Source organism: Argopecten irradians, chromosome 9, assembly GCF_041381155.1.
Source record: "Argopecten irradians isolate NY chromosome 9, Ai_NY, whole genome shotgun sequence".
Taxonomy (NCBI): Eukaryota; Metazoa; Mollusca; class Bivalvia; order Pectinida; family Pectinidae; genus Argopecten; species Argopecten irradians.
Window position 1 is genome coordinate 3,949,620 of NC_091142.1, and position 12,738 is coordinate 3,962,357.

General features: G+C 33.3%; 2 protein-coding genes across 4 annotated transcripts in view; both read left to right on the plus strand.

Annotated features, from left to right (window-relative positions):
- The first annotated feature begins 543 nt into the window (after positions 1 to 543).
- On the plus strand, positions 544 to 11,564 carry LOC138331122 (von Willebrand factor D and EGF domain-containing protein-like). The gene is made up of 12 exons (XM_069278587.1): positions 544 to 771; positions 2,115 to 2,191; positions 2,805 to 3,052; positions 3,191 to 3,281; positions 3,613 to 3,633; positions 6,534 to 6,820; positions 7,470 to 7,556; positions 7,723 to 8,112; positions 8,316 to 8,407; positions 9,812 to 9,875; positions 10,072 to 10,196; positions 11,369 to 11,564. The coding sequence occupies exons 2-12, from the start codon at positions 2,131 to 2,133 to the stop codon at positions 11,427 to 11,429; spliced, it is 1,527 nt and encodes a 508-aa protein (XP_069134688.1). The 5' UTR covers positions 544 to 771; positions 2,115 to 2,130; the 3' UTR covers positions 11,430 to 11,564.
- Positions 11,470 to 12,738, plus strand: part of LOC138331117 (von Willebrand factor D and EGF domain-containing protein-like) — a 43,843-nt gene continuing 42,574 nt past the window's right edge. For all 3 annotated transcript variants that reach the window (XM_069278580.1, XM_069278581.1, XM_069278579.1), the window contains exons 1-2: positions 11,470 to 11,610; positions 12,365 to 12,597. In XM_069278580.1, coding sequence (XP_069134681.1) covers positions 12,403 to 12,597 — 195 coding nt within the window. In that variant the 5' untranslated portion in view covers positions 11,470 to 11,610; positions 12,365 to 12,402. The remainder of the gene's footprint in view (positions 11,611 to 12,364; positions 12,598 to 12,738) is intronic.

Genomic DNA, 12,738 nt, shown 5'->3' on the forward strand with positions numbered 1-12,738 from the left:
TGTTTCTCTAAGTGAGGTTAGTTTTAGTTAGTTTTACGTCCTAACAACAGCAAGGGTCATGTGAGGACATGCTATGTTGTAGCAAGAGAAAAAAACCAGACCAGCGGTCATTACCTTGCAACTCTCCCACTTGAATTTGAACTCGCGACCCAGAGATGAGGGGCTTGTCGAGACATCTAAACCACTATCACCGCGGCCTCTCCATACTTTCTATCCATCACGAAAAAAAATTGCAGTTTTACTTAGACTCGGTCAATATTCTTACTCTTTATGATACAGGTCGATAATGTAGCGAATTCGTATATCTTTTGTCGTTGATACTTCAGACGGACAAGACATTACACATTTTGTTCCAAAGCTGAACTATAATGTGTTATAACGTTGATGGCTTAACTGTCATTCACTGTACAACATGGGTTCTGCTCTGTTGGTCAAACAGCAGCGGACAACCGTTTAACAGTTGATTTGCCGCAAACAACTGCCCTAACTATAGCTTTAAATATTTAGGCATATTATATACTTATGTACCGTGTCGTGTGGATACCGAGTCCAACCCCAGATTATACTTCCTAGTTTATAACATTGACTAACTGATCAAATGAGTACGTATACAATCGGTGTTTTGTAAACAGTGCCAACCAATCTGGTTATAACTGGTATAGATATATATATTCCAAATCGCAAACCACATACCCCTTGGAATTCAGACGCACGAAGATATGGGATCTCTCGCCCGAGATTACAACGAATCTCTGTTGGTTTAGAAGGAAGGTAAGTCTAGTATCTTTTTGTTTTAGTTTCAAATCTATTTTTGTTAAATATCACAATATAACATAACACGAAGTGTCCCCACACTGGAGGAGATTCATTTTACACACAACCATAGATATTTTATATACTATTTTCAAATTACTATTTTTAACATATCATTATATTTAATTCGTATGCACATCTATAAATAAAGCTCAACCACAAAAAAAAAATCTGGACAATATGTATCGCTAAAGATTATTTCCGCCCATACCTCACAGGGATATCCCATGGTTGCTAGGGAAAAGATATATCTATCTTACACAGGAGGGGTGTAAGACAGCTCACACGCGCTAGACAATAACATGACGTCATCAATACATGCAGAGTAACTGCGGCGCACATTGTAGATGACGTCATCAATTTTGACGCATAACAACGTTCCTGCGATAATGGCGCGATGCAAAAAGCTGGATACCAAGTGGAATTTCATTATTTTTTTACTAAGTATGGGAGAAAAGGAATCAAACAAGGGTCTGTGAAGTGGACAGGATATCTCAACCATCTCTCGGGTTAAGATATCTCTGTCCACTTCACAGACCCATGTAAGATTCTATTAATCTTTAATCTCCCTCATCGTTATGCACGAAATACAACCGACATGTTAAAGGGACTATAACTAGTTATGCAAATTATTATTTATCCTCAAACTTACACTTCTCGCAATTACAAACATTAAAAGTACCGATAAACAATAATTTTATGTTCAAAAGCGGTAAACATTCGCCATCAACAGAACAGAGAAAGCTGAAGATAGCAAACGTGGACAGGAGAAACATGCACGCTAGCTCGTACGTGCACATACTTCTGCCGGAAATAGATTAGTAAGTTAACACACGTGTCTGCTATACACTAATATTGTATATGTGTCGGAATGAAACAAACATCGTATATACATCGATGAAGTGTGCAAGGTAAATGATAAAAAAATAAAACAATACCGTAACGTGCAACTGATACTTTGTGTTAATATTAATACATGTACGTATACGTGCTGGCAACATGGGTGTGCGACAATAATGTATTAATTTGTCATTGGTATGCAATCTTTTTAGCGGCTGTAGACCATTGAACATTGGAGTAGAATACAAATGCTAAAATTTATTTTTAAACACCTTAAATGATATCGAAAATGCTGAAATACACTATAATCCACGTACTTATGATTGGCTTGTGTTGACTGAAGTTTTCAGTAATATGTACTGCAACACTGCTAGTGTTAAAAGTTTTAAAGTAACGTAAGAAAATGCACTTCAAAGTTTGAAGATGTAATACTATATGATTGTTTCACACTATCGTTACAGGTATAACGATACATTGATGGAAATGGATTTATCGAAACTTATTTTTCTGCTCTTGTGCGGTGTGCAAACAACTTTATGTAAGTAAGCGTGGAGTTAATGTCGAATTTTGTCAATAGGTCGTAAATGATCAGTTGCTAGCTTTCATGATATCAAAATATGTTAAAGCAAGTTATTAAGAAGCTTATATGCGAAAACGTGTTTTACGAGAGAAAAAATACTATGATAATTGATGTTTAAATGAAGGCCTGCGCAACCGTAAATATGAAGTGGATCTACTAGAGCTTGAGGATTGGGCTCCGCGTATGTCCGCTCAAATTTCGTTTGTCGCATAAATCTTTTATTTATGTAATACTCACTGCTATTAGATACGAGGTCTTTGTGAATATTAACTTAGTACAGTAGCCTGTAGTATATGTGTAAGAAATGAACAAATAATTAAATATTTGATTGAATACAAAAGAAGTATATCAACAGAGGGGGTTGAAAAATGAGCGTTATCTTATTCGCGGATTATTTCCTTATCGAGGTTCATTTATTTGAGAAATTTAAATATATTGCCAATTTGTAAACTAGCGCTTAATTCAACTGGATTGACTTAAAGTTACTTACAACATACCATTAGTATTTATGACATTGAATCGTCATTGATATACAATATGGTTCTCTAAGTGTTGTTATCTTTCAATACAGGTGTTGACTGGACAGTGACCATACAATATGGCGAGTTACATGGTTATCCTTCTATAAGAATCATTCTTCATATCGATGGCGCACACACCTCTGCATACATTACCAGTGACTCCGTCGTACAGAATAAAGAAAGAACATTGTCTTTTAGCCTTAATTTAGGGAAAATAAACTATGTCGTCGTATCCATGGTTTGTCACTTCATCTCCAACTGCTCCGTTATCCCTGATTCCAGAATCAATATACGGAAGGTGAGATAGAAAATAAAATGGATGAGTTATGTAAGTATTTGCCGAAATATTAAACAGTTTTCATTTAACGTTTTAATGCATTTTTAGTAACTATCAGATTTAATAATTTTTCAATGAAGGTCCAATTTTATTTACTAGATTGTCCTTTCTGATGGAAACCAAACATACCATTTCCTCCGTGACTGCGAATTAAACACAGATGCTCGTTCCAAATTGTTTACACCACAAGGTAGGCTAATGTATTTTCCATAATATGATGACTTAATAAGTTCTTTATGCAGTTAAATTAACAATTAATTGAAAATAAATTTGCTTGTTAGTTTAAACATTTACTTTATTAGCCTAGAAAGGAAAAAAGCGTCACCATTTGTAACGTCGGTTTTGATTGGCTGAAATGACCTGCGTAATGATTTCATAGACAAAAGAGTTCCAACATGATTTTGATTATTAATGAGGTTATCTTAAGTAAACAAATATAAGGTTAAATTTGAATATATTTTTATGTTGTGGAGATAATATGCTAAAGTTTTACCGTCGTTTTTTTTTAACTTCTTTCACAGATATTCCAGCAAATTCAACTGGTACGTTTTCACTTTTATTAAATAGTCTTAAAAATGTATCTGCATTATGCATTGATAAAGTAGAATTGCATACGGAAATACTTTATTCTTTGTTAAAACATTCAACCAATCAGCGTGACGCCTATGAAATAGTCATTGTAATCGCATTTTTCGAAAATATACACGGCTACTAGTATGTACCGAGATGTTCCTAGTCTAGACCAGGGATCATGCTGAGGTAACCCCGAAAGAGGAGACATTATAATTTGCTTTGTATTGTATCGCACAGCATCGTTACGTAGTGGAGCGGGATTCACACAAAAACAAATTGACATTTAACATAAATATTTATAGACCAAGATAAATACACATATCTGCATAAACCAAACGTTTAAAGATGCTCCACCTCCGACAGAGCATAAATGATATTCATTATTTAAACAATAATTGGTGTTTAATCGTGTATATATGTGTTTATTATTTTTCTGGATTTTCTGTCACTTCTCATTTGTCAAAAACACACCACGTGATCACCGATAAAAAACTATCTTGCACGATTTTTCCGGAAGTATTTTATAGAAAAAGTATATTGCATGGTTAGTTTTAGATAACGTTATCATCTACGCCACGAAAACGCGTCGTGTTCCTGGCGCTTTGAAACAAACGCTTTGATGACCTGAGTTTGAAGCGTAACCACAAAATGTGACAGAAGACGTTGATTGTTTCGGTTTCTATCAAAGATGATGATGACTTCCAGCTTGTGACTACAGTTTAAACTTTTAAATTTTCAACATAAATACGGTAGGAGAAAAGGAAATAATCGAATAACATTCATTAAGCATCTGGAGTCATTGAATAGTGAATACGTTAGATATTTCTTTTAAAAATTCTACCTAGACTAGTAACAATATTAGGCCTAGGCTAATCCTACTGTATGTTTACGATTTTTGTTTTACGGAATGGAGTACTAAGCATAAGAGATTTATCTTCATGTCAATCTGAATCTTTTAATATATGTTTGGCGTCGAAGTGGATTATTTCAACGGAGAACAAACAATACATTTAATTGACTGTGTCCGACATGGAGCTACAGGTATAATGGAGTACTTGTACGCATGCACCGAATGCATGTAATAAAAGCGTGAAGTCCATCAATCGATACTGTTTTTATATTTTTTTTAATAAACTTGTTACAAAATTATAAGATTGTGACTGTCTTCACGAAGCAGAATTTACAATGCGTGCTTATTTAATTTCACCAAGGACGTATATGAGACTTATAAATCCTTGGTAACACAATAATTTCAAAATGTAAAAAATCCAGACAAATAATAAAACAATTATAGCATTTTCATTTCGATCAATACATGGTTATATCGACCACAGAAAAAATATCGACCTCGGACTACGTCCTCGGTCAATATTTTTTCTTTGGTCAACATAACCATGTATCGACCTCATCAGAATGCTATATTTGTATAAAAATTAACACAAAAAATAATATAAAATAATTTACTTCGCCTTTGGTGCATGCGCAATCAGTACTTCATTCCATATAGGATATAGTGGCACAAATTTTTTTCGGGATGCAATTAATTATTTTCTATATTTTTAACTTGAAGTAAAATAAGAAGGTCAAATTTTTCACTGGTGGTAATGGTGTAAAGTAAGTAATTTTTGTAACTGAAGAAAAATACTAAATCGTCTGATCCTGTTTTTAATAGTGAAAAAATACCATTTGTCAGCGGTGGAGCATCTTTAATAATCGTATAATTTATTTTTGCCTACAAGGATACCGATAGCCTTAAAAAAGGTTGTTAAATTGCTTATTGTTCACTTTCTATAACCATAGATAATTGTAGATCAATATCTACATACCAATCGTCTTATTGTTTTTTTCATGATCTCCGTTCTATTTGGATGTATAATGATGACGGCCATCTTGATAAACACTTGATATTTGCGTCCCATCTTCCGAAATAACATTGCTATTTACACACCAAATATCATTCAAATTCTTTAAAATAGAAACAAAACAAAAAAACAAACATATCTTATAGAAATGTTTTCATTCTACAAAGTTGAACTTCCATATTGTTTACATTCGTGTTTATGTATCCTAGACTAATGCATTACCATAGGTCATTATAATTTTAATAGGCTGTTTCATACATGGATGATCTTACATAAGTGATTAGGTGATATGGACTTTATTAAAAATGCTCCACCGCCGACAGAGCTTAGATGATATTCATCAATTGAACAATAATTTGTGTTTAAACGTGTATGTATATATCTAATTAAACACAAAAAATAATATAAAACAATTTATTTTGCCTTTGTGCATGCGCAATCAGTACTTCATTCCATATGGGATATAGCACACGGAATTTTTTCGAGATGCAATTAAGTATTTGTTATATTTTTAACTTAAAGTAAAATTAGAAGGTCAAATTTTTCACTGGTGGTAATGGTGTAAAGTAAGTAATTTTTGTAACTGAAGAAAAATACTAAATCGTCTACTCCTGTTTTTGATAGTGAAAAAATACTATTTGTCAGCGGTGGAGCATCTTTTAACAAGTTTCATGTCATACCCAACTATTTAACGAGTTCGATAATTTTGTAAGATTATATTAAATAACTTTAAATTTACAAAAACATATTTTCATGTAAAACATTAATTTTCGTCTCTATGTAAAATGGTAGAAATGCGATAACCATGAGACGTCGTAAAAACATTATAACGTCAAAATAACATGTGACGTAATGATAGTGATCTTTCATATATGCATGTTCTATTGTGACTGGCTGTATGACATGGCTGAACGGGTCAGTTTTTATCTTAACTGGCCGGAGATTCTGTCTAATAATTCATAATATCTTAAATATGTAATACGTATACGGTGTTTCCATTATAACAGACCCCGCTCCATGCTATCGACCAACCAGTGTCAAAGTCAAGTTTGACCTCCAATGGAACAATAGCCTGATGCCTCACAATGAAAATGGTTTCAAAGTAAAACATTTCCTTCGTTTCATTTGCGATTTCAAAAGATACGAAAACAACGCCTATTTCTACGTAATCTATTTTTACGTGGACGGAAGCTATGTTAACTTTGGAACCGAGCTGATGGTTTACGACACGGCGGAGGCTTCCGTCACAGAGGACACTCTCATGTTAAAGTTTGGTTACAAAGCCGGAGTAACGGTAACTTAAAATTCTGCAATTCAATAATATAAATAATCATTCTCTTTATTCTGGCAATATCTTATGGCCAACTCCTCTCACTATTAGACCATGTTCCAGTATCATACAACAGTCCTAGACTTAAGTTTTTGCTTAACCATACAAAAATGACGTAACATTTTGTAACATCATCTGTGATTCGCTAAGTCTAAACTTTAGATGGTTTTAGATTTAAGACTGTTTTATGATCTTGGAGCCGAATTCGTATTTTTTGTAAGTACAACAGCACTTGGGATGTTTCTATCGACCATATACTGGGGCTTGTCTCTATAGATAACTACGCTAGATACAAATATATATAGTTCAGTGAAAACACTACAACTTTATCAAGATATATGTAATTAGAATACTGCTACACTTTCTAACTACAGTATCTAACATTATCTCATTGACTTACATCGCGGGCTTTATAAATTGAAAAAGCAGGCGGTTTACAAAGTTTTTAAGTAGAACGTTTAATAAATAACCGGCTGTCATTCTTTTTTCCAGCAAATAAAATACGTATTAGTAATGTTTGATATACATTGTTCATAGTGTAGTTCCCGTTAGTATTATATAATTGCTTTGCTATCTGAAATTACTATAATTGTGATGTTTCACTCTCTCTTAGATTTCATGTAGTGTTGGGGCAAGAGTATCTAGTAATGGACAAACTGGGTCTATAGGAACTAGCGAGGGATTCTACGCAGGGATAAAGGTACAGATACATAGTCTTGTAAGACACAATCCTTTTCACAATCACATCAGCTTTTCATAGTTTAGACCTCCCTTTGCATTGTTGGTTAGTCAAAGGATATTTAATATATATATATTTTTTTACATTTTGACGTACATACCATTTTGGTATATTTGTAATTTTGTAGTTACTGAATCCGTCGATCTCTATTGAACGTGGCCAAAGCAGTACAGTGTACTTGGAACAGACTGTTCCTTTTGGATGTACCCTTAGTTCGCCATTGGCCGTGAGTACCGGCGACTGTAAACTTAAACTCTATATAATAAAAACGTCGACAGAGGACGTCTGCCACAGCAACACTATACAACACCGCGGGGTGGATGCTATAGAAATACAGGGATTGACAACATCTACTGACAGTGATATATGGACTCCACAAAATTACTCATTCGAGTTAGTTTCTGTGGAAAGTATGAAGGGAATATATGGTCTGACTACGCTGCAGTTCGTCTTTCATATAGAAGCATCTAGTTCCCATCATCAGTTCTGGGAAGATGTAACATCAGACTCTGTTCAGGTTTGTAATATTCAATTTTATAAATGGTAATGACTATGTTCAAATATTTATACTATATGCAATTTTCTATTTTATTTAAATTGACTTTAAAAGCTAAAAAAAGATAATAAAAAGATAAAAGAGCAGCCGATAAGAAATGACTGCTCTGAAATGTCTAATTGAACACTGAGCGTCGTCTGTATGATATATTTGATTCATACCAGGTAAACGTGAACGGAGGGACAGATGACCATATTTGGCAGGGGAAATACTGTTATGTAGTCTGTGATCCCCATATGAGGTCGTTTGATGGAATGTAAGTATTGTCTCTTTCTTCAAATATTGTTGTGATATCAAGAAATTCAAAAGAAGATATGAACCTTTCTTTGTTTACCATGTACTTCCACTGCGCTTTTTTATTTTTCATAATTTGCAAAGAAATTTATATACGATATATAAAAGCAGTAAAAGCTGAAAAATGCTATATATTTAAAGGATGCCGACCTTAATGACCATTTCCAGTATTGTGTAAGTCTTAACATTATAGACACTTGATGTATTGCTTACAACAATAAATCTTAAATATGCTTTATATGAATTCTCTATCTAAAATAAAACTACAACACAATATAATGGAAGGCACGCCACAGACTAATTAAAAACCAAGAACAAAACCCGATAAAGAATATGAAGCGGAATAAGACAAGGAGAATATCGGTCATTAGGTATTTCAGGAGGTCCTGGAGTCAAGCCTTGGTCTTGCAGCCGCATTTACGTATTATACAATTATGATCAGGTTATGAATATTTGCATGTGGGCTATAGAATATTGAAGCATTATTATCAATATCTTTTGGGGTTATGACATCATAGACAAAAAAGGAAGGACATTCTTTATAGACGCGATTAGTTTTTGAATAAGAATGTGTTCGTCCGGTTTTTTTTTTTTGTCTATGACTTCATAACCCCCAAAGATATTGAGAATAATGCTTATAATTTAATTCAGATAACTCATTCGGGTACTAATGAAGCATACATTTCCGAAATTTTATTTGCCTTTACAATTAAAACAAATCGAGTTGTTGGGCATTTATATCTTATCAGATAATTAAGTTTGGCCAATGACTATGCCGCTTATAAATTTCTCACGTTCTGTATTTGTGACGTCATAGTACGTGACGTACCATTCTTTTTTCTATGAAAAAATAACCTCAAAGATCTAACTAATAGAAATTAGTGTAACATATGAAATTTAATTATTTCAATTTGTGAAAAATAAGGTTCCCTGAGTGCAAATATTACTTTTGACATTTTTCACCCAGTATTGTCCGATCATAACACAGCATTTACAGTGAAAAATCGTTTTGGTGGGAATAGCTTTTGTTAAATGTCAAGAATATAATGTTACATGCATTTTTCCTTTCAGATTTCTCATCTTTAATGACTTAGCGGGAAAATCGTGACAAATTGAAATAATATGATACCTGTTGGACTAGTTTAGCCCTAAAATAGAGATGCAGTAAAAAAGTGATCAATATAATATTCATTGTTTCTTCTTGAATAACACTTATTTTCCACGCACTCGTGAAAATACCATTTCCTCAATCCACAAAATAAATATAACTGCTACTCGTCACGAAACAATAAATATCTTTAACTATTTTATTAACTGTGTGTTATTGTAGTAACAATTTTATTATGGCTATTTTTTTCTTTTACAGGCATTACGAATTACAATACAGTGGGAGCTTTCTGCTCTTCAAACATGAAAATATTCCAATACGAGTATGTTCATCTTATTGTTAGGGAAAATAGAACTTCTCGATTAATGACCACTGATTCAGATAAATGTTAACATTAATGTGAAATAGCCAAATTGTGAAGCTCTCTATAAAATGGAACCAAATTGTCTTTCTTGCAGTTAATACGGGGTTTATTGTTCTGATGACTTTTGTTTTATTATATTCAACATGTTTTACAGGTACAAGCGGAAATCACGTCATGTAATGGCAACAGACGAACCCCATATTGCGCATGTGGAGTTGTAGTGGCTGCTGGAAGGGATGTGTTTCAAATCTACCTGTGTAATGGGCATCGTGATATTAGGTATAAATCATGTCTCGATGGTGTTCTGACAGTGGTAGAAAAATCAAACGCGAATTATGAAGTAAGTACAAAGCAATTCTTAGTAACAAAAATCTTAACTTCAAATATTTATCACCAAAAACCACTTCTCAAAAACTCATATTTCATTAAGATATATTTATGAACTATGTGGAAAAAAAATCATATCTTAAAACTAAAATAAGTAATCTATATATAATAATGTGGATAGAAAATGTACGAAAATGATGACAGGGAGCCTATTCTCTATCTTGACAATTGTAATATATTTGCGTTTGGCTATATATGGGGCTTTCCAAAGGGCTTGTTGTAATGATCATTGAATTTTGATGACGAACTGATATGAGAAAACAAGGTTATACTTGGTTTTATAGTACTAGAACATACAATTGTTTAGAACATTCAAATGGTCCCAAGAGCCCGTGCTTTATGTAATAAATGTTATCCGCCGGTGGTGTACACCAGGGTTCACTTGTTGATCGGAAACTATAATCAAAGTTTATAACATGTTTTATTAAACAATTTAAAAACAGCTTCATTTATTTATTAGAAATATCATGTTTATTAAAGGGATGACCCACTTACGGTTCTTGCAATCCAAAACTTATATTGCAATCAGTTAATTATATCAAACGACGCTTTTAGAAATTTCAAAGTTAAAGTAGGTACGTGTATCGTTTCCGTAGAAATGTTATGGCATCAAAATTATCGCATGCAAAGTTGTACGATTCCAGTCAATTTTACATTAAAGTATACTTTTGAGAATATTAGAAATTGATTGTTCATATGATAAAGTTTGGGATATAAAATAAGCCCTGATTTAATCATCTGAATGCCGCATTCAATTATCTATGCCACAGACCAATGGCTTTGGATCCTGTGTTTCGAGGTACTGTGTAATAGTTCCGTAAAAGGCTCCTGGGCACAATGCGATGGGCGAAGGGTTCATTCCATATGCTTACAAGGCGTCAAATAAATTTCTGAATCACAATTATACCCTTTCTTTTATAAATGATGACTGTGTTATAGACTATACATCGATTTTGTAGTTTATGGAGTCATTTATTTGTGTTTTAATATTTAACATACTAAAATATGAATGAGGATAGATATGTCATATTGATTGTTAGTTATGTTTTTTTTTCATATTTCAGATATATTTGCCGACTGGTTCAGTCATCAGCATCTGGTTGCGAATGCGTTATAGCCTCATAGACATCACTATAACACCAACAGTCCATGAATACAGGGAGAGAATATCTGGTCTCTGCGGGGACCTTGATGGAAACATAGCGAACGATTGTGTCAGTAAAGGTGGTAGTCTGCCTTGTCAGGAACCAGTGCCAGGTCGAGGAGGTTATCACTATCATCCAAACACTTTCACGCAGTCGTATAGGCAAGTAACTAATCATATTAATTCCTATATGTCAGGTTTATTTCTAAACAGTTTGCCTTCACAGAACACGGAGTTACAAATATTTGTAAATTTAAAGTTCTGGGTGACTTACTTTAACACCCTCCGGTCCTTAACTGCTTTCAACAAACATGAATGATTAGGCATGGCTTAATACTTATTTTCACATGTTTCCCTCTTTTTGTCGACCAATCGAAATGATCTATTTTGTTTCAATGACACTCATTTCCAAATTGCTTACAATGTTATTATGCTATGATAAACTATTTATACTTTAGTACCTATTTTCCCTTTATTACGACAGTGTAAGCAATCAATTATCTTACAATGGTATCCAAGCATTTTGGAAGCGTTTTCATGTTTTTTGTGTACCTTGTAAGCTATATACCAATGTTCACAAATATTGGGAGACTGATATCGATATTTGTTTTGGAAATTAGTGTATCGAAACTACTTCTGCTGTGTTCGTGAAGATTACCTCACCAAATAACATTTCTATTTCAAAATAATGGTATTTTTCTTTGTTTTTATTTCTTGCTTCTTTTTAAGCGTGTTGTACTTGCTTTGTTTGCCTTTTTTCAAACAAAAGAAAAAGAAAAAAAACAGCAACAAAACTAAGAAATGTTTATCTTGGAAGGAGAAAACAAACATTTTTTTGCATAAGCAGCAGCTACAATATAATAATTTAAAAAAGATGACTCAATTTAATAATTTAATGTACGTTGTAATTTTACAGCCTAAACCCAACCGATAATCTACTTAACACTGACATCGATGCAGATTTTCTACCTTCCTACCCTCAGTCACACGAGACGTGTACCAATGACATCAACGGAACATCAGTGTTCCTCGAAACAATACGCCATATGTTCTAATCCGGAGAAGCAAGTGAAATGTACTACCATTGAACAAACATTGTGGAGAAAAACTCATACCAACACTTATCCACATCCTGATATAAATAACCAGGTAAGTATATAAGATGAGTGTTAACTTGTATCCGTGATGTTTTCGTAACATAGATTATTCAGAAAGCATATAGATTATTCCTTAAATTTGTGAGATATGTCAAATGTCTTTAGTGATATGTAATCAATCACAAAAAATACA